Source organism: Aulonocara sp. 'chitande type north' Nkhata Bay, linkage group LG19, assembly GCF_057382095.1.
Source record: "Aulonocara sp. 'chitande type north' Nkhata Bay isolate Kocher_YH1m ecotype deep benthic linkage group LG19, A_spYH_male_GT1.1, whole genome shotgun sequence".
NCBI classification, from domain to species: domain Eukaryota; kingdom Metazoa; phylum Chordata; class Actinopteri; order Cichliformes; family Cichlidae; genus Aulonocara; species Aulonocara sp. 'chitande type north' Nkhata Bay.
The window spans coordinates 23,037,117-23,058,871 of NC_141362.1; the positions used below are offsets into that span (position 1 = coordinate 23,037,117).

At 37.9% G+C, this 21,755-nt stretch overlaps 2 protein-coding genes across 2 annotated transcripts in view; one reads left to right on the plus strand and one right to left on the minus strand.

Moving 5' to 3' along the window:
- Positions 1-14,386, plus strand: part of LOC147307018 (immunoglobulin kappa light chain-like) — a 46,980-nt gene extending 32,594 nt beyond the window's left edge. The window contains exons 3-4 of the mRNA XM_086273867.1: positions 13,355-13,410; positions 14,064-14,386. Coding sequence (XP_086129993.1) covers positions 13,355-13,410; positions 14,064-14,386 — 379 coding nt within the window. The remainder of the gene's footprint in view (positions 1-13,354; positions 13,411-14,063) is intronic.
- On the minus strand, positions 533-11,177 carry slc1a8b (solute carrier family 1 member 8b). The gene is made up of 11 exons (XM_086273858.1): positions 10,783-11,177; positions 9,429-9,508; positions 8,884-9,099; positions 6,514-6,556; positions 6,178-6,391; positions 5,156-5,255; positions 4,012-4,245; positions 2,631-2,825; positions 2,376-2,510; positions 2,152-2,281; positions 533-1,288 (listed from the first exon to the last, which is right to left on the minus strand). The coding sequence occupies exons 1-11, from the start codon at positions 10,945-10,947 to the stop codon at positions 1,142-1,144; spliced, it is 1,659 nt and encodes a 552-aa protein (XP_086129984.1). The 5' UTR covers positions 10,948-11,177; the 3' UTR covers positions 533-1,141.
- Positions 14,387-21,755: the final 7,369 nt, after the last annotated feature.

The following is a 21,755-nucleotide window of genomic DNA, read 5'->3' on the forward strand; positions in this document are numbered from 1 at the left end:
ACAGAGGTTTTCTAGAAACTTACTAAATCTTGCCTTAAATATCATGACAGCTTTGATCAATTATTTTGTGCTTGTCAACTTTCTTGCATGAAATATTCTATAAAATCCAACTAAATTTCAAGCTAAGTGTACAGAATTTATTTATTTGTCTTAGGAAAAAGGGGAAAAAAGGAAAGTTGAGCACATAAATTCATACATAACAATTTTTTTAAGTCATTGCTACTTAAGGTGGTTATGCAAGCTGTTGAATCACTGGGTGCACTTAGTTTTTCACACACTGCTTCTGCATTTTGGTTTAATTTTTGTTTAATAACACTGTAATATGCCATGTTGTTGTTCATCAGAGGTTGTATTCAAAGAATTTTAAGATCTCCTGAAGGACCAGATTATGTAAAAACCTTATAACTGACAGATGCTATACTTTCTTTTTACCTTGCCAAGTATAATCCAGCATGTATCATGAGCACTGCATATACTTAAGCTCAATAGTCTCTGAGGTTAATTATTAAAATAAAAACTTTCACAGCACTGGTATGTAGCAGGTTTTTATTAGAAATGAACACAAAATTAAAAGCAGTGGTATAAAAACACAGATTATGCTATAATTTTCATTTGCTAGGGATATGTTGGTATATTTCTTAATTTTGCTTTAATATTTATGCATAAACACCTTGTCTAACAGAGAGAAAGCCCCTGTTCTGTTGCTCTTTGTCTATTAGCTCCTTATAACATTCAAGTCTTTCAAGGTCTCAGCATTATTGTCAAAAATGAGGCAACGTTAAGGCATTTCAAAACCTAGACTTAAGTTAAAACTGCAGTCATGTTTCATTATGACGGGTCTACTGTGGATTTTAATTGTCCCCCTGGAACTGATAAACACTGATCTCCATCCAATGCATGTCATCGTGACGTATGTTCCTGTCTGCAAGTGCATTCAGACAATGTGGCATTCAAGATTTAATAAAATGCATCTCCTCACATCTCTCTACATGCAAAGCTGAATAGAGACATGCTGTTTTGTACATTGTATCAAGTAGTACAGGTTTCTGCATGGCACAGGCTTTGAGTGAACTTTTAGAGCCTCCGTTAGTGCCTTTGTAGGTGCATCTACGTGCTGTAGAAGGCATCGTGTAAAAGTGTCTCAGACTTGACAGAGGTTGTAGCAGGGCACGGGTTTCTCCAGCACGTTGTCTCCATCCACTTCAAACACATAATCGCAGCGATGTGTGATCAGCGGAGCATCAGACAGTGCCACGCTCTGATTGCCAAAGGAGATTACTGTGTCTCTCTGTAGGGAAGATGACAGCGGTAGGTCTACAGTTAGTTCAAAGGTAGGAGGTGTTGGGGAGGACTGATGTGTTTTCATTTCCCATTGCCAAGTTTGACATTATATTTGATTTGTAGTTCAAAATAATTACAGCATGTACCTTACCTAGGTACTTATGGACCAAGGTTTCTCTACTGAAGGGCAGGTGGTTTAGCACCAGCCGCTTCTCCAGCTCTTTAAAGCTCACTTTCTCTTAATTGGCTGCCTCTCATAAACAAAGGGATGAACAGCAGGTGGGTGGGCCTTCTGTCCTCAGCAGAACTGCTTATATACCAGAGCTTCTAAGACCTTATCATGTGGCCGGCCTCTCCAATTGTCTAACGGGGTCTCCTAACTGTTCCAGGCTCTGATTTTAAAACCAGAGGTGATCATTGTTTATTCCGTCCAAACTGAACCAGATTTCTCAGTCAATCAGATCAGCTGACTCTGTTATTTCTTTCAAACGATTGCTGAAAACTCGATTTTTTTGTTTGCTTAATCTTTCCCCCTTCATTGTTGGCCATAGTTTGCAACTATTTGCATGTATGTGTGTATGTTGGAATGAATGTATGTCAGTATGGCTGATTATGTGTCTGTATGTATGTTTAAACATGTACACGTATCATCAATATGTGGCTTTATTTAAACTGCACTTTGTAACTCTGTGTTTTTAAAAGTGCTATACAAATTGTTGTTGTTATTATTTAAGGATAAATACCTGCAAACTGAGGTTGCAGACTCTTGTTTCTAGTTCATTAACTATATACAGGATTGGATTTTGGGAGAATTTTTGAAATCTTTCATTTATGTGAACTTTGATATATACTAACAGAAACGGTCCTTACCCGTTCTTTATTGGCTACAGCAGCAGAAGCAGCGGTTGCTGATTTATCAAAGTCCTTCTTGCATATATGAGCCATAATCCCAGCAGCTAAGGCATCACCCAGAACATTGATCATTGTCCTGAATCGATCACTGATGAAATGAGAGGGGAAAAGTTCATCACAAATTGACCAATTTAGCTAAATACTAAGACTTACTTAAAGATAATAACTTTTGTGGGACTTACAGCACCCAGTCAATGGCTACAATCAAGGAGATGTCAGCAGGTGGTAAACCCACAGAGGTCAGGACAATCACCATTGTAACCAAACCCGCTTGAGGTATCCCAGCTGCTCCAATGCTGGCTGCGGTTGCTGTTATACTGATGAGACAGAGGAAAAGATGTTAGGGAAACAGAAAAGAAAAAAAAAAAAAAAGGGAAACAGATTTTCAACACAAGGAACTTCTCAGGGGAGCATCTGTTCTCAGTATTTATTCTCACCTGATAGTGACCAGCTGGCCAAAGTCCAAGTCATACTCGTTGACTTGAGCTATGAAGATGGCTGCCACTGCTTCATACAGGGCTGTTCCATCCATGTTGATAGTGGCTCCCACTGGAAGCACAAATCGAGCAATTTGCCGGTCAACTCCACAGTTCTCCAGGAGACACTTCATAGTGATTGGCAGCGTGGCTGAGCTGCAACGAAAGAAATCAGAGGATATAAAAGGATGTCAGGTTAGTCAGCAGACTTCAATCTGAACCAAGGACTGGTAAAATGTCCTAGTTAGAAATGTAGAAAGATCTACATTGGTGGGATATAACCAGAGATGGGCAGTAACGCGTTACTTGTAACGCGTTACTGTAATCTGATTACTTTTTCTAGTAACGAGTAAAGTAAGGGATTACTATTGCAAAATCGGTAATTAGATTACCGTTACTTTCCCGTAGGAACGCTGCGTTACTGCGTTACTAAAACCGTGATTTTTTTTGCGAGAATGTCTCATGACAGTGACGTAAGCAAGTGCGACGTTGGTGACAGCAGCTGTGTGCAGATCAACAATGGATCATATATCGAGTGCGGGAGAGAGTATGAGCGTGCAGCGTTTAAAGCGTGGAAGTACTGACCTTACTTTGAGTTTGATTCCATAAAAAGTGACAAAAACATTAGCGTCCATCGTGCGTGGGAAGAAAACTTCTTTTTACAGCGAAAAAAACCCCTAAACTTCCGAGCAAGCACCGAGTAGCTACGACGTGATGGGAAACTCACAGAGACACTCGCGCGGATTCTTCAACTGACCGCAGCACACCTGCACCAGGGTAACCCTCCGCCTACCCTGCTCCTGCTTTACAGGTGAAAATAGAGCAAAAGGACCGCTGAGTCTTTGACTTTATTTATTTTCTGCTGTGTTTTACTTGCATCTGTTTGAAAGAGTGAGTGAAAACACAAAAAATATTTTATTTTATGTGCTGGAATGTGCAGAAAATAGGTTTAAATGTTAAACTAATTTATTCAAGTCAGAGAATGTTGCATATAATTAAATGTTTTGCTTGATGCATAAAGTTAAAAGATTAAAACTGATAAAACAAGTTTTAAAAAGACTTTTCCATTTGATTACATTTTGTATGATGGATTATGTAGAAAAAGTAGAATTGGGCTGAAAGATCTATCACTTTATCACCTCTTCAGGTTGTAAATCGTGTTTTTAAAAAGTAACTAAGTAACTAAGTAACTAAGTAATTAATTACTTTTGAAAATAAGTAATCAGTAAAGTAACGGGATTACTTTTTTGGGGGAGTAATCAGTAATTAGTTACTGATTACTTTTTTCAAGTAACTTGACCAACACTGGATATAACACATAAAAATGTCTGTTTTCTCTTACCTTGAAGATGTAGCTAGTGCAATGACAAGAGCCTGCAGCAGCCCTCTGATGAAGGTGAATGGATTTTTGCGGGTAAATAAGAAATAAAAGAGAGGCAGCAGGATGAGGCCATGCACGAAGAGACCACACAGGACAGTGATGAAGTACATGCCCAGCTTCTCCCCCAGATGGGCTGGGTCGTGCATGTCCAGGATCTTTCCTGCCACCAGGAACACAATGCCGAAGGGAAAATACCTTCAAAGAAGAGAAGATAGAACATGAATTACATTCATTTTCTTACCACGTTGACTCCTGAAAATATATGAAAGTTTTTTTGTTTCTTTCTGAGTGTGTGTCCCTACAGGAAAGGATTTCCATCCTGACCTTAACCCCAAACAACTCCACTGGGATTATTTGAGACATCAACTGTGATCCAGCATCAGTTTGCTGACCTCACTAATGCTCTTCTGTCTGAATGGGAGTAAATCCCATGTTGTATGCTGCCAGGCATCAGAAGAGTGCCAGCTGTTATAGCAGCAGGCTGAAGCTCATAGACGTGACTTTACATGTTCAAAATCACATATTGTACACATGGATACAATCAGTCTTTGAAGCTCCAAGTTTTTTTCTGACGTACATGCATGGTGCCTGTGAGTTGCCTGATGTATTTACCTATGAGTTTGTAGCACTAATTTTATATAGAATGGTAAATGGTAAATGGCCTGTATTTGTATAGCGCTTTTCTAGTCCCTAAGGACCCCAAAGCGCTTTACACATCCAGTCATCCACCCATTCACACACACATTCACACACTGGTGATGGCAAGCTACATCGTAGCCACAGCCACCCTGGGGCGCACTGACAGAGGCGAGGCTGCCGGACACTGGCGCCACCGGGCCCTCATAGAAAGAGTCCTCTTTGCTCCATTCATATAACTGTATTTCAAGTGTCAACTCATGTCCAATGAGAAGCTTTGAGGTCACTTTAGATACACCACTGAGTTTTCCTCGAATCGCCATGAGATCTATTTTTGGATCTAATCTGGCTCTGCTGTGTGAACTTTGTGTAGTCTGTCTTTTATTGGATGCATGTGCGTGATACAGTAGCGTGTATCTGTGTGTGTGACAGAAAAAGAAACAGGGAGACAGAGAGAGTGCAGCCATACCACATAGCAGCATTGATGATCTTCATGACACACTCGTTGATGCACTGGCACACATTGACGAGTGGTGTGCCACGTTCCCCCATTTTCCCCAGCAGCAGACCTGAGAACAGATAACACAGTCGCACAGTTGTTTGTTAATAGTTGTGGTGCAACCTTCTTATCCCGATAAAGAAAAAAAGACTTTACAAAATTTAACTAACTGCATAGTAGTTAGTTGGTTAGTCATATAAATAAGCTATAAGGCAGAGCAGCTCTTGCTTTGCTGACATTGCTAATAAATCTCAAATTTTTAGCTCCTTTTAGTGAGTCTCCATGATCTGTGAGAGTACAGTATTTCAATTAGAAAATACTGTACTTTTGAATTCCACTTCAGGTATTCAATATTATGATCAGAACTTCAGTACTTTTCAGACAAAGTTGTAAAAAACATAAATACCACAATGCATTGCTGCAAATTAAAACTAGTCTACAAAATCTTTTGCTTGTGCCACATTGCAAAATAAAGAATTTTTTTAAAACCACACCTTCTTGTGCCCTTTCAGATGTTCAGATCCAATATTATGCACTTAGTGGATATAATTTACTTGTTCAACACATCCTTTTTTATTTCTTTTTTACTGTTGTATTAAACTTCCCATAACTTATTTTCCTTTATAGAGAGAACTATACAACTGAACTGTGTAAAGTAATTTTACTTTCTCTGCATATATGACATCGGCCAATGCATCATCACATTTACTTTTGAAACTTTAAGCACATTATGCTGATAATAGAGACATTGCTTCTGATATCAAAAGTCATTAGTTTATCACTTTTGAAATGGAGACATGTGGAGAGATGGCATGAGACAGCCTGCCAGTGCAAAAGTTGTTATGTCCTGTAATATAACCAATGCAATAATGTATCTATGCATTTGCATGGTCAGCATGTAACTTATTTATGAGCTTGAATAGGCTGGCTTATTTTAAAATCCCATGGTTATTGTTATATAAAACATTAAAGTTGAATGGTGATTGTCTTACCCATTGTAGCTGAGAAGATGACAATCCCCAATACATTCATGCCTTTGCTTGTACTTGGGACAATCTTATACTTGATGTCAGGTGCAGGGGTGATCTCCAGGAAGACTGGATGACCCAGGCGAGGGTCGTGGTAATCGGGCATGACGTATACATAGTTGGCCTGAGACACTTTTGCGTCATTGTTCTGTACAATGGGTACCAAATCTGTCCGGTACTGGCACGAAATGAAAGAACAACCATATAGATCTTTTACTACGGGCATCTTGAAATTTGAATATTTGAAATTTGAATAATATTGCGCAGTTCTCAATCAGTAACTCCATGTTGTCGACTCACCTGCTGAAAAGTTGCTTCAATCAGGTTTGATGGGATCATGTTCCTGCAATGTACAATAAAAAGAAAGAAGCCATATGATCACATGTGTAGGATGATATACAGTTCAACTGATGGCAGCTAGATCATTTACTTGTGTGTGACAGATTCTGAAATGATGGTCAGCACTTATTGTTGACCTTAAAAACAATAATGGGTTGTGTTAGACACCAAATAAGCACGGATGAGAAGTGCTTGGATTGCTCGGGTAAAAGAAAAAAGCTTGCCGCAGGTGATTTTCTATAATTCTTTTACAACTGGCCTCATTTATGCATCTACTGGTAAATAGCATGAAAAGCTAGATACTAAATGTGTGTGGTGAGACAGCTTTTTTGAGTTTTTAAATATTTTAATCTTATGTTTGAAGAAAGTATGTACTGTTTGTGATGGTTTTGAGGGTGAAAAACATATTAAAAACAAATTGTTAGTATTTTTTCAGTATAACTATTGGGATGCACAAATACAGTTTTTCACAGTAGAAATCTTCAGAAGCTTAAAATGTAAAAATATGCAATGGGTATGTAAATAATTAGGCTCAAATCATCAATTAAAAAGTGTCATGGTGTTCAGTTATTGAACATTTAGACTTTGTTATAATAACATCAATGATTAACCAGCAATTATACTGTAAACCTTATAAATAAAACACAGTCTCACTTTTGTTTACAGTAGGAAGTTCTTGTAGATGGTGAATCTAACTGCTAGTACTAAAAATGAAATTGCATATTTTGCATCATTTTGTAAAATAGATCAACTTTAAAATGAGCCAGTAGAATATAAAAAGCACCTCGAGTGGCTTGAACAGTACTGCCATTTCTCAATTCTCTTGCTTCTGGAGTATGTTAACTTTTGATACTTCCATTTATTCTTACAATAATAAGTTTTACATAGCGGATATTTATTTAGCCCACTACTTGTACTCATATGTCATCATATACCGTAAATGTCTCCAGTGGCCGAACTCATTAAAGTAAAATAGTTTCCTAGATTTAATGAGTTTTTATAAGAATAGTGAGAAAAACACAGGTTACGTTTTCACACAGTATAACAGCACAGAGAGTTTCACATGTTAAGGTTGATGGAAGCTGAACAGGTAGAGCCAGCATCATCAGACTGTTTTTATTCAACCTGCGTCAGTGACACTGGCACCAAACACATAAGACGACTGAAATGCGCACCTCACCACAGCTCTCCAGTTTAATCTCATTTAAGAATAAGCGGATCTTTGACATGAATGGCCCTTCAATAAGCCTGAGCCTGTACAGGAGTACAGGTTCAATCTAACAAAGTGACTCTGCAGTAGGATCTTCTGAGAAAGTGTCAGCTTAAAGAGTCACAATTAACTCTTTCCCTATTCTTAGTCAAGCTGCTGCAAGGGTAGTGACATTGCAACAATGCTACAAGGATTTTAAAGGATGATGTTAAAGCTTATCATTTAAATTCTGTGTTAAAAATCCCTCCACTGTTGCCAGAAACAGTTTAATATCAAATGTAAATTAATGTTTTGATGAATACAGATTTCTGCAAAGCTCTCATGTCTTTCTGGAAATCTAACCTATCTGAGGAGATTTTGTGATTGACCAAACCTGAATGAGGGTTTTTCTGCATATTAATAAAGTACTGCTTGTGAGAAATATGATTTTCCAAATAATACCAAATTAAGTCGTTTTCTACTTATTTGTGTATTTATTTATTTTAGTTTGAGATTAATTAAGGAATATGAAACAGATATAAGAGAGATCACTTTACCGGGAGCTCTAAGAGCTGATCTTGTGAAATGCTCTATTAAAACACACACACACACACACACATATATATATATATATATATATATATATATATATGTATATATAAGAGAGAAAGCTTGCTGAAAAAGTAATTATATATATATATATATATATATATATATATATATATATATATATATATATATATATATATATATATATATATATATATATATGTATATATAAGAGAGAAAGCTTGCTGAAAAAGTAATTATATACAGAGTTTGCATCTCTGTTAATGTTCACTGCAACAATATACAATTTAGATTCAGATTGCTGCTGAGTAATTTGCCATTTTTTATTTTTATTTATTTTTATTTATTTTTTTTGCCAAGCACATCCTGCTGACACAACTGCTAGCTTTCATCCAGCAGCATCAGCATTTTAAAATGTCCTGATTCAGTGAAAAATCTTATAATTCGTTAGATAATCTCTGGTGCCATTGTAGAGATGATATGTTTGAACGCCAGATATGGCATGGTTTGCTATGAATAGTAGTGTGAATAGATGAAAGACTGAAATCTTTTGTTTCTGTGTGAATGTTAACCTGATGAGGTCCAGCAGAGCATCAGCGGAGGTCATAACAGGCCCTGAATGTGAATGGTGACTGTCTTTTTCAGAGCCGGTCCCTGGGTGAACGATGATAACCAGCACGATACCAACGATGACAGCAATGAAGGTCGTCCACAGGTAATAAGTGATGGTCAGGACTCCCAGACGACCGCTTGCCTTGGTGTCCATGGCTGACAGGCCAGACATAAGACTGGATAGGAAAGTAGAAGAGGTGTGATTATGGATGTTGGCTTTACGAAAGACTGGAACTGAAGTAGATTTGAATTAGTTGTTTGTTTTTCTAAGGCTGCAGATTTTCAATAGATGTAGTGACATTTAACTGGTGGTGTTCAAACTGAAGTGGAGCAATAGGAAATATGACATCCAACACATGTCCCAGACCAAATTCAAAGCCAGCATCTCAGCTCTTGAATGACTGTACCATTAATCTTTGTGACCAGGACATTCCACACCTCTAAATTCTGTAAAAATATTTCCTTCAAATATATATTTGATTTAAAAATCAAAGCTATCGTTTACCTGGAGGTGATAAGTGGGAGAATCAACATCTTCAACATCCTCATCAGCAGTTCTCCAGGGAATGAGAAGTACATCTTGGCCTGTTAAAGACAGGAACAGTTAAGCTTTGGACTTGTTTTTTTTTTTTTTTTTTTTGGGGGGGGGCTGCAATGAGCTCAATACAGTTAAAAAAAATCATTATTTACAAGAAGTATGTACAGAATATGTCACCTGTTGTAGTGTAGTGTAGTCAGGTTAGGGGTAGACACTGGACAGGTTGCTACCTCATTAGATGGTCAACACACAGAAAAAAGGAAACCACACACTATCGTATCCAGACTTAACCCAATCTTAGAATCACCAATAAATTACATTTAGGTTTTAAAATTAATTTAGTTAATCTAACGTGGATGGCTTTGGACTGTGGGAGGAGGTCAGAGTAACTCTCTGAGCAGAGAGAACATCCAAACTCTGCTCTTGCATAAGTCACATGTAGTAATTTTGATTAATATTAAATTCTTAATAATAAAGAAAGTTAGTATTATGCTTGTGTTTCACAGATTCTTTCACTGATCATTGGATGGAAATAAAAATGTACTTTTAGAGCATTCCTGCTACTAGACAAGATTACATTGAGGATCCACACTGGACACATAAGCTTCTCAGTTTAAAAGCGTCTTACATCACAGTGACTTCATGGTTGTAGTCTGTAACCTTGAATGAGACATTGCTACACATGGAAATAAAATCATAAATACAGGCTGGAAAAAAACAAAACATTGAGAGAAATTCAGTATGGAATGACAGACTAATTCATTCATTTTCAACTACTCCTGGGAAACAAACTAAACTTATTGAATCTGGAAATTGTGTTTATTGTTTATTTTATATTATGAGGCTCAAATAATGGACAAGTTATTTCTTTATACCACTGTATTTGAAAGGAAACAGATAAATTTTTCTTTCTTTTGGTGAATCAAACCAATAACATTTCATAAACTCCATAAAACTGATTGAATCCTGGGTTATTTCACATACACAAAGTTGCATATAATCCAGTATTGATATTTAAAATTTTTACAGTTGTTCAGTTGTTTATGCTTATCTTCTCCTCTTACCTCTGAACTGATTGTCTGTGTCTGTGTTCTTTCTCATTATTGCATAACGGACCTTATCTACAGCCTCAGTGCAGACATGTCAACATGTCAGGAGTACTCATTGCCTATTCCTTTTATCCTAACTGGAGTTATCCTAACTAATTTGTACATATTCTGGACAACATTCTAATGTAACGAATGTCTGTTAGACCCTAAGTGAGTCACTTTGTCTTAGTTTGATTTTCTCTCTATTCATACATTCATCCATTAATTCATACCTGTGTGGAGAGGTTGAATGACCGGAGTATAAATCCAAGCACACAGCCGGTCACTACCGCAAAGACCGAGAGTGTCAGCAGACCATTCCTCTTGCAGTAGTCCTTCACGTACGCCCTGACTTTCAGAGACACTATATTTTCTAATAACTTCTGCAGACATTCCATCCTGATTCAGGCTCAGTCTGTATCCCAGCAAATCCCCCCCACCCCCGTCGCTGGCAGCAGATATCCGAATCTCTTGATGAGTGAGAATTGTCGGTATGTATCTCTCGAGATCCACGGCAGAGGAGAGCAGGTGTACCTGAAGAAATGTGGGTCCTGTTTAACTCTGAGGAGCTCATCCAGTCTGAAGGAGGAAACGTTGGCTGACTTGTTCCTGGTAAAGCAGTGTCTAAAAGGATTATCCCTATCCCATGCGAACAAAGTCTCCTTTAGAGACACTCAGGCTTATTAAAGAGGCTAAAGGTAAGCTCATTATGAGTTATGAGGTCTGGACATACACTGGGTAGCTTTAATGTCATGATTTGTCACTTAAACTAGTAAATAATACCATCTTGGTACAAAAAGAAGCTCAAATTAGTTTGTAGTTGAAGGCATGAACTTTAACCCTGCAGGCTGTGAAGGAAAAGATGACCACTCTCACACTAGCATGGTTTACACACTACAATCTACACTGTTATTCAAGCAGAATTAAATTTATAGCTAGTGACACCAGATTGATCATATAAAGAATTTAAAGGAAAAATATAAAGTATTGTCTTATGCAGCGGGAAACTAGTGATCAATACAGCTGAGTACTCTGAGCTACCAGCTGTCTGTTGTAGTGTGCTGTTTGCATGCTGTTTTAATGCTTTTTGTTGATGTCTGCTAATCCTTTTAGTCCACACTGACCTGGAAAGAGATCCAAATTTGACACTGAGCATTCTAACAATGTCTTCCTACATTACCTTTAACCAGTCCAATAGCATTTAATCCTTGGACAATGCACGCAGTAAGATTAGTGGATGGAACAAACAGCAAACAAATACTTACTACTTATCTATTTATCTCTGCTTTTAAATCTTAATCCTCCAGCCAAAAGCCCCAAATTACTTTCAAATGCATCATACACTAACATTAACAAACAATAACTATTATTCTTATTAAAAATATAATTTTATTTAAATATTTACAGAACCATCAGTGCTAAAACCTCAGCGTGGGTGTAAAACCTCTTATAAGTGAAGCGAATAGCAAACCACCCCTAGTGTTTGTGTATGAATTTGTTGCTTTGTTAGCTGTCACCACTGTATCATCTAGAAACAATTTTATTTTATATATATATATATTTATATATATATTTCAGATGATCAGAATCAAATATTTAATTTAATGTATCTTTAAATAAGAAATGTATACTTAGTGAGGTTACTGCCAGCTCTGTGTTCAGGGGTCTGTGTCAGAGTTTCTTCCTCTTCAGCAGCTGCAGTCAGTTCCTGCTGTAACAGCTCAGTGTCTCTGCAGTCTGACTGAGGGAGGTTTTTGTACAGCTACAAATCACTGTGTGAACACATCAGCACTGTTTATTACATGGATACTCTTACAGTAGTAAACTGCTGCATCTTCAGCCTGAACTCCACTGATGGTCATAGAGAAGTCAGAGCTGCTTCCACTGCCACTAAATCGAGTTGGTGTTTCTGAATGTCTTATGCTCACATGTCGAATTAGGAGCTTTGTGGTCTGTCCAGATTTCTGTTGATACCAGTACATACACAGACCATCACGACAGCTAGCAACAGCTTGGCTGGTCCTACAGGTCAGAGTGACAGTGGATCCAGGAGTAGATGTCAGTACTGGAGGTTGAGTCACAGTCACCTGACCGCTGCATCCTGCAGACAGAAACAAATCATTCATTTATCAGCAGAAATCAATGAGAGAAAAAGCAGCACATCATGTTTGAAATGTTGCTGAGTGAATGAACCTGTAAAACAGCAGCAGGTCAGCGTCCAGATGAGGATGGTGATGAGAGTCATGGTGGTTGTGCTTTCTGCTGTGTTGACTGACAGATGTGAGTCCTGCAGTGTTGAAGTCACAGGACTATAAACCTTCTCAGTTCTCTGGAGGATCAGCTGATGATGCAAAGCCTCCTCTCTATGGAAATGATTTCTCTGCTCTCAACACACTGAAGGCAACGTGAAACAACTGAAGAAAATATTTACATTGGGATTGCAACTAAGGTGTCCATGGCTGCAATTGATACGTTTTATTTTGAGTGTGATTAGTATGAAATCTAAAGTATAGAAAATTGTGATTTTTTTTTTACTTTACTTTAAATTTGCTTTGTTAGTAGTCAGTATTGAGAAGCATTTTGTTAGATGCTCTGTTACAAAGACAGTAATTGTTTCTATTTCCAGTTTGTAGATTGTCAAGATATTATCTTTATTTGTAGGAAAATTATTTTGTTCTTTTTAAAGCATTTTAGATTAAAACTAGCATAAATGTAGCCGTTTAGATTAAGTATTGGGGTAGCAGACATTTTCTAAGTGCTTAGATACTTGTTCTGAGTGCAGGCGGTTTTTGTGTGGCCACTTAGTGAGTTTGTATCACTGTGGTACACTTTTGGCAGAGGAACCAAACTCATCGTTAACTGTAAGTACCAAAAACTTTTACTTTGCAAAACATGTAGTATTAATAATACTACATATACTAATAATAATACTAATTAATGAACTTTAGATTTTTGTATGTTGCTAATAATTAAGGTTAAATTGAAAAAATGCTGATGTCACAAAATGAGAAAAAAACGTATTCTTTCCAAGCTGCAGTTAAATTCATTGAATCAATGAACAATTATCTATTTTCATCATACTTTATATTTTTTAAAAATATTTAGAAAAGTCAAAATAAACTAATAAATTAAAAATGTAACACTGCAGAAGAGCAGCTGTAATATTTTAGCTCATTATTTCAATATCTGCTTATTTTTAGATTTAAAATGTGATCCGTAGTTTTGCCAAATTAAAAAAGTGATTTTTTTAGAGTAACTGCAGATCATCTTGGTGTTCATGGCTCATTAACTTTAAATGTAGTTTAAAGGAAGTGAATGAAACAGATGACAAAGATTTGACTGTTCACATGAGTGTTTCAGCTTGGTTCATTTATATGTAGGAACATTATCACAGAGATGAGTTATTCACTTTGAAGTATTATTCAATAGATATAGGAATAGATTACCATATAACTGCCTTTCAAAGTTTCTTCACCTTTTTGACTCTCTCCTCTCTCTGCGCTGTCTCCTCCAGTGGGTGTGTTGAGGCCCACCCTGACTGTCCTCCCTCCTTCTAAAGAGGAGGAGAAGAAAAGCAGTGCCACTCTGGTGTGTCTGGCCACTGGAGGGTTCCCCTCAGGTTGGAAGCTGGGCTGGAAGGTGGGGAGCTGTAGCCCATCTTCAGGGCTGTCAAACAGCCTGGAGGTCTTGGGGACAGATGGTCGTTACAGCTGGAGCAGCACCCTGAGCCTCTCTGCAGACCAGTGGAGGAAGGCGGGCTCAGTTAGCTGTGAGGCCAGTCTGAGTGGACAGAGCCCCGTCACTCAAACCCTGGACCCTGACCACTGCTCAGAGTAGAGCTTCAGCAACACTTCCTGTCTACAAATGATGTTTTCGAATCTACAGATCTCTGTTCCAGTGTGTCTGTAAAACTATGTTTGATCTTTCGAGAAATGTTCATATTCATGTTCTGCTTCTTGCCCACTATAATAAGCAGTGTTGGTCAAGTTACTTGAAAAAAGTAATCAGTAACTAATTACTGATTACCTCCCCCAAAAAGTAATCCCGTTACTTTACTGATTACTTATTTTCAAAAGTAATTAATTACTTAGTTACTTTTTAAAAACACGATTTACAACCTGAAGAGGTGATAAAGCGATAGATCTTTCAGCCCAATTCTACTTTTTCTGCATAATCCATCATACAAAATGTAATCAAATGGAAAAGTCTCTTTTTAAAACTTGTTTTATCAGTTTTAATCTTTTAACTTTATGCATCAAGCAAAAATTTAATTATATGCAACATTCTCTGACTGGAAGAAATTTGTTTTAAACCTATTTAAACCTATTTTCTGCACATTCCAGCACATAAAATAAAATATTTTTTTGTGTTTACACTCAGTCTTTCAAATAGATGCAAGTAAAACACAGCAGAAAATAAATAAAGTCAAATACTCAGCGGTCATTTTGCTCTATTTTCACCTGTAAAGCAGGACTGCGGTAGGCGGAGGTTTACCCTGGTGCAGGTGTGCCGCAGCGGTCAGTGGAAGAATCCGCGAGTTTCTCTGAGTTTCCCATTACGTGCTTGCTTGGAAGTTTAGGGGTTTTTTTCGCTGTAAAAAGAAGTTTTCTTCCCACACACAACGGACACTAATGTTTTTGTCACTTTTTATGGAATCAAACTCAAAGTAAGGTCAGTACTTCCACGCTTTAAACGCTGCATGCTCATACTCTCTCCTGCATTCCATATATGATCCATTGTTGATCTGCACACAGCTGTTGTCACGAACGTCGCACTTGCTTACTCACTGTCATGAGACATTCTCGCAAAAAATCACGGTTGCAGTAACGCAGCGTTCCTACGGGAAAGTAACGGTAATCTAATTACGGTTTTTGCAATAGTAATCCCTTACTTTACTTGCTACTTGAAAAAAGTAATCGGATTATAGTAACGCGTTACTTGTAACGCGTTACTGCCCATCTCTGATAATAAGGAATGTAACTTACAGCATGAAATAAAAGTACAATAAAACACTGTGTTTGTATTTAGTTAGTTTTGCAATAGAGCTTTTATGTTTAATTATTAAACCTTATGCTGCATTGTGAATCTCATACTTTTGCGCAACAGAGTTAAAGATAAAGATTAACATGTTCATTATATTATACTTACAATAGCGGTAGGGGAAAATTATGGGGATGTAATATTTTTTTCTATCAATGCATCCATCGCAGCAGCCATGTTTTAGAAAAGATAAATGGTAAATGGTAAATGGCCTGTATTTGTATAGCGCTTTTCTAGTCCCTAAGGACCCCAAAGCGCTTTACACAACCTGTCATCCACCCATTCACACACACATTCACACACTGGTGATGGCAAGCTACAATGTAGCCACAGCCACCCTGGGGCGCACTGACAGAGGCGAGGCTGCCGGACACTGGCGCCACCGGGCCCTCTGACCACCACCAGTAGGCAACGGGTGAAGTGTCTTGCCCAAGGACACAACGACCGAGACTGTCCAAGCCGGGGCTTGATTAAATGATATACATTTTTATGTTAAAACTTCTTATTATAAACTTTTATTTTGTGTATGTGTTTGATGACTCTATTGTTGTGTTCAGTGGACCGGTTATTCTCATCACAGTCTCTTCACTGCACTCTGCACCTGCAGCCTTCACTCAGACTGAAGGAGGTTTTTGTGCAGCTCTAAATCACTGTGCGCATACTCCACCAGTATGCACACCCATACAGTAATAATCTCCAGCATCTTCAGCCTGAAACCCACTGATGGTTAAAGTGTACTGAGAACCAGATCTACTGCCACTGAATCGAGACGGAGTTCCTGAGGAGCGAGTTGATGCTTGATATATAAGAAGTTTGGGAGGCTGTCCAGGTTTCTGAAGGTACCAACTGAGATCAGCACCAATATCTGAACTTCCTGTGGCGCTGATGGTCATTTAATTTAAATGAAAAAGTTAATAAATGTTTAGAAATTCTCACCTTGCATTAGAAAACCCAACACGAGAGTCAGAGTTGCTATCAACATCATCTTGATGCAGTTTTCAGTGTGAGTGCATGAAAACAGTTCAGACTCTCATTGAAAGGAGAACTTAAACTCCAAAGATCAGTGATGCATAAAATCATGCAAAATGCATTTGGGCACATCTGTCCCTGTGAAACTGAGAGAGGGGGGTGTAAGATAACTCTGCATATCCCTGTGGACTGAATATGCAGAAATGTGACTTCCCACTTCCATGCCTGTGGCTTTCTTATCTTTGCAAGATTACCCAAGGAAGCCAAGGAAGGTCTTTTCAACCATAGATAGTCGCAGACTGCCCTCTGCTGACAATCCAAATTCACAACAACTCTTGGTAAATGTCCATGATCATGTGTATCAGTTAATCTTGGTGCTTCATCTGTGACGTTAGAAACACTGCAGAGACCAAGATTGTATCGCAACAACAGTGTTCCAAGCTTTAAATGTTCATGTATGAGTTTTCAGTGGCTCCTAGATTACCATTAGTCATTAATATCATGTCAAAATCCCAGTATTACATCTCATTCTATAAACCAAATTTAATGAGTCAAGAAACTGGTTGGTAAAACTTTTCTGCAAAACTCTGAACATCTTCTCTTGCAGCCAAACACATTTTTTGTAGTTTTCCCATTGTGATGTATAATGATAACCACTGAAGGCAGAATTTCAACACAGCTTATCAATCATTATTGATAACCATTATTTCTTGAACAAACATCTCTAAAATTGTTGCATTTTGTTGCTACTGATGTGATGAAACTAATGTGAGTGAGTTCAGAGTAAAGGCAAATCTGAGCTGAAGGTGGATCCAGAAATAGATGGAAACCATTTGAAAGAAATGATGAAGATGAAGACGGAGACAAAGATCAGGAACAGCAATTTCAAATGAAATTTTTGTAACCATGTTGGACTATATTTTTGCACATGCAATGAAAACCCATATGAACAGAATTCAAAAAAGCACTGGCCATTTTATTAAGTACACTGGATGCCACAGCATAACACAAATCTCTCAAGACACAATGATGGCAGCTACTCACTGTATTTAGGCACGTAGTCATGTTCAAGATGATCTGCTGAACTTCAAACTGAGCAGCAGTTAAATCAGGTGATTTAAGTGACTTTGAATTTGACACAGTTGTTTGTGCCAGCTGTTTGTTCTGTTTCCCACAAAGAAATTTCTAGGGTTTACAGACAATCATCTTATGATCTGAAAAAGAGAAAATGCCCAAGGAAGGCAGTATCAATGTGTTTGTTTTCTTTATTTGCATGTTTTTTTGGGAGTTTTTTTGATACCAGAGTTCAAAGGAGAATAGGATAGGAAAGCAACAATAATTCAAATAATCATTCATTACAACTAAGTAATGCGGAAGCGAACCTTCAAACCTTGAACCAGATAGACTGCAGCAGTGGAAGGCCACACAGGATGCATCTCCTGTCAGGTAAGAACAGGAAACAAACTATAATTCACCAAAACTAAACAAAATAGGATTGGAAAATGTTTGCTGGTATAATAAGTCTCGATTTCTCCTGTGATATTCGGATAGTTTGGTCAGAATTTGACATACACACATGAAAGCACAGTTCCACACTGGCTTGTATCAACAGTTCAACCAGTGCCAGTGATGTACAATAATGATACGAGTGATATTTTCTTGGCATATGTTGGTCCCCACATCTTTATTATTTTTGTAGAACTGAAACAAGCAGAGTTCGGAAAGACCTGTGTTACAATTTGTGAAAACTGTTCTTTTATTTACATTTTGTGAAGTATTTGAAATGGTGTGTAATGAATCTGTTATTATTTTTGGCTGGTTATTTGTATTATCTAATGACTGTTTTACAGTTTCTCACTTAAAGCAGTTCTCAAAAGTGTAATGCAGATTTTTAAGCTCCTCATTCAAATTTCCTCTTCAGTCACATCCCAAAGTTGCTCTACTCGACTGAGATGTGATGACTGAAGGTATCATGAAGTACTGTGTGCCAGGCAGTGGACCCAAATGCAGGACTCGCCCGACAGACTTTATTAGCTGGCAAATGGCAGACTTAATAAAGAGCTAGGTCTTCTGCTGCTGTAGCCCATCTGTGCCATGTGCGTTCATAGGTCTTCTTTTGCATACCTTGTTTGTAACAAATGCCTATTTGAGGTGCTGTTGCCTTCCTATCAGGTCAAGGTACTCATTCTCCAATGACCATGAGATGAACAAGGTATTTTCACCCGTTACCGCTCACTGACACTTTCTGTTTTTCAGACCATTCTCTGTATTGGATTAACGAGCAGTTTAGAAAGATCTGAGTTATATGTCCTGAACAATATTTGTTTTGTACTTTGGTTGTTTGCTGTAAGGTTTTGTCTACTCAGATTGCTGTGACTCACCTTGTAAACACACAGAAATCCATGGGTGAGGTGGTTTTTGTTACACAAATGTAAAGCTGCGAGGCTGCAGGCAGTGGCTACTTCCACTGTTACAATAATTATTTTCTTTTATAAAAAACACGACTGGTTTTTATTATATAAAAGTTTCAAACGCTTTTTAAAAGTTTTCTTTCACTTCAACAGCTTATTGCAGGTTTTTAATATATCTTGGTTGCCAACATTGAAATCACAAGATTTCAATGTTGCATAAACACCCTTTTTCCTAAGAATCAAGACCTGCCTAGACAAGTACACTCTACATACAACTTTTATTGTCATAAGCTACTGGAATCAAGAGTCAACACTGAGATATTAAAGTTGTTCTCAATCACTTTGGTGTAATTCTCACATCAGGAGCATCACTCTTACTGTTCTTAATGCAGTTTTAAAAACCGTTAAGGCATTTTAACTGACTCATCCTTGCAAAAGGCTAGTACATCACTTCATCTCTGTGATTACTGAATAAAAACCTTGAAATGACACAATTATGCAACTATATGCATCAGAAAACACACAAAAAAAATATACAAACTGAGAACATAGCACCAATTACTGTGTAGTCCAGTAAAGTCATGCTAGCAAGATTCAGCAACCACTTTATTAGGTACAACAGAGTACTTCGAGCTGAGAGGGAAACAGTGACCACTTGTTATAAACAAGGTATGCAAAAGAGCATCTCTGAACTAAAAACACATCAGACCTTGATGCAGATGGGCTACAGCGTCAGATGACCACACTGGGTGTCACTCCTCTCAGCTAAGAACTTTAAACTGAGGCTACATTTTTCACAGAAATTGCGCAGTAGGAGACTGGGCGGGGGGCTGTATTCAAATGACCTCCCCAATCACCAGATCTCAGTCCAGAAGAGCACCTTTGCCACGTGGTCAAAGTTTGAATGAAAACGTGAGCGCAACTGTGTGATGTTATCATGCCAATATGAAGAAAAATCTCTAAGGAATGTTTCCAGCACCTTTTTGAATCTAATTCACAAAGAATTAAGGCAATGCTGAAGGCAAAAAGCGGTCCAGCCCAGCATTACCAAGATGTACCTAATAAATTGTTTGAAGAGTGCACATCTATGTAATATATGCTTATGTGTAATTAACATTCCTTTAATGTGCACTGGTGACACAAGAGTATGTGTTTCTTTTTGTTTCAATAAAACCTCTTCTGAGAAAATGTGTTTGTATTTGCTTTCAGTTGAAGGGCAACTTCACTGCTACCACTGACAGTGACTGGCCTTACTCTTTCTTACATTGCAAGAACTTTTTATACATACAGCTTTTTAGTATATTCTGGTTAGCAACAGAGAGACGTTTTCTGATAGAAATGTAAACACCTCATGCAGATTTCCCAGGTTTTTCTTAAAAATTCTTACCTGCCTGGACAAGTGTACTGTCCAAACAACAGTTAAAGTCATAGGCCGCTACGATCGAGAATTAGTACGTTTATTAGCAGTGTTGGGGAGTAACGGAATACATGTATCGCCGTTACGTATTTAAAATACAAAATATGAGTAACTGTACTCCGTTACAGTTACCGTTTAAAAAGGTGGTATTTAGAATACAGTTACTTTGTTGAAATAAATGGATTACACAGCGGTATTTTTCCTGTTTCATGTTGTGGCGGGTCAGGACTGTTTGGGTTTTGTTTGACAGCTGTGATGTTCTGTTGTTCCAGGAGGCAGCGTTACGGTTACCATGGTTACAGGGTGACGCTTGCCCTCTCTGCGACTGTGTGTTTCCTGGGTGAGAGAGGCCTTTTTGTTGTTGTTGTTGTTGTTGTTGTTGTTGTTGTTGTTGTGCTAAGCTAATAGGCAGAATGCTACAGGCATAGCCCTAAAGAATGTGGGCAGTGTAGTCCGTGCTGCAGGGAGAATGGACTGCCATACCCGTTATGTGTCTGTGAGAAAAAGGAGAGTGGAAAAGTAGAGCTGTCATTGAGCAGAAACGGGAGCTGGAACCATGTAAATATAATAATAACCACTGCAGCCAAAAAGAGTGCCTGACGAGCCCAGTTGTAAGTAAGCTATTAAGACTCGACTGTACACCGTGTTTGTGTTTTCCTCCGAAACAATAAGTTCCGTTGGAGCAGCCTTTCAACGCCTCTCTCTGTCTCTCGCTAGCAAAGTTGACCCAGACAACAAGGTAAAGCTAGTTTTCAGCTATGAGCCGGACACAAACCTGACATATTAGCCAGAGGTCCCTTTACTACGGTTCGGAGCCGCGGACCTTAAGTAATAGTAATAAATCACACAGCAATAGTACAGTCATGTAGTTGTAAAAAGCATGATAATATATTAAGTAATCCAAAGTATTCAGAATACGTTTCTCTCATTGAGTAACGTAACGGAATACGTTACAAAATACATTTTGGGGCATGTATTTTGTAATCTGTAGTGGAATACATTTTAAAAGTAACCTTCCCAACACTGTTTATTAGTGTGCATAGATACACACTGATAAAACTTAGTAAACAGTCAAGCCTTGTAAGTCAAATATTAAATTCATCCGGTGTAACTGCAGAAGTGGATGTGTGGGGAAATTAAAGCATTTTAAGGATGATAGCGGCTCAACAGACTTCTTTTTTTTATTAGTAAAATTAACATTTAAACAAAATGCACCATATATTACACATTCAGAGAATAAACATTCCTTACATATTAGCAACTTTCATACATAGGAAAAAGAAAATATAAAGATGGGGTCACATAATTTAACAGATTATTAACTCACTAACGGCCCAACAGACTAGCAATGTTTCCTGGACCTCCAAAT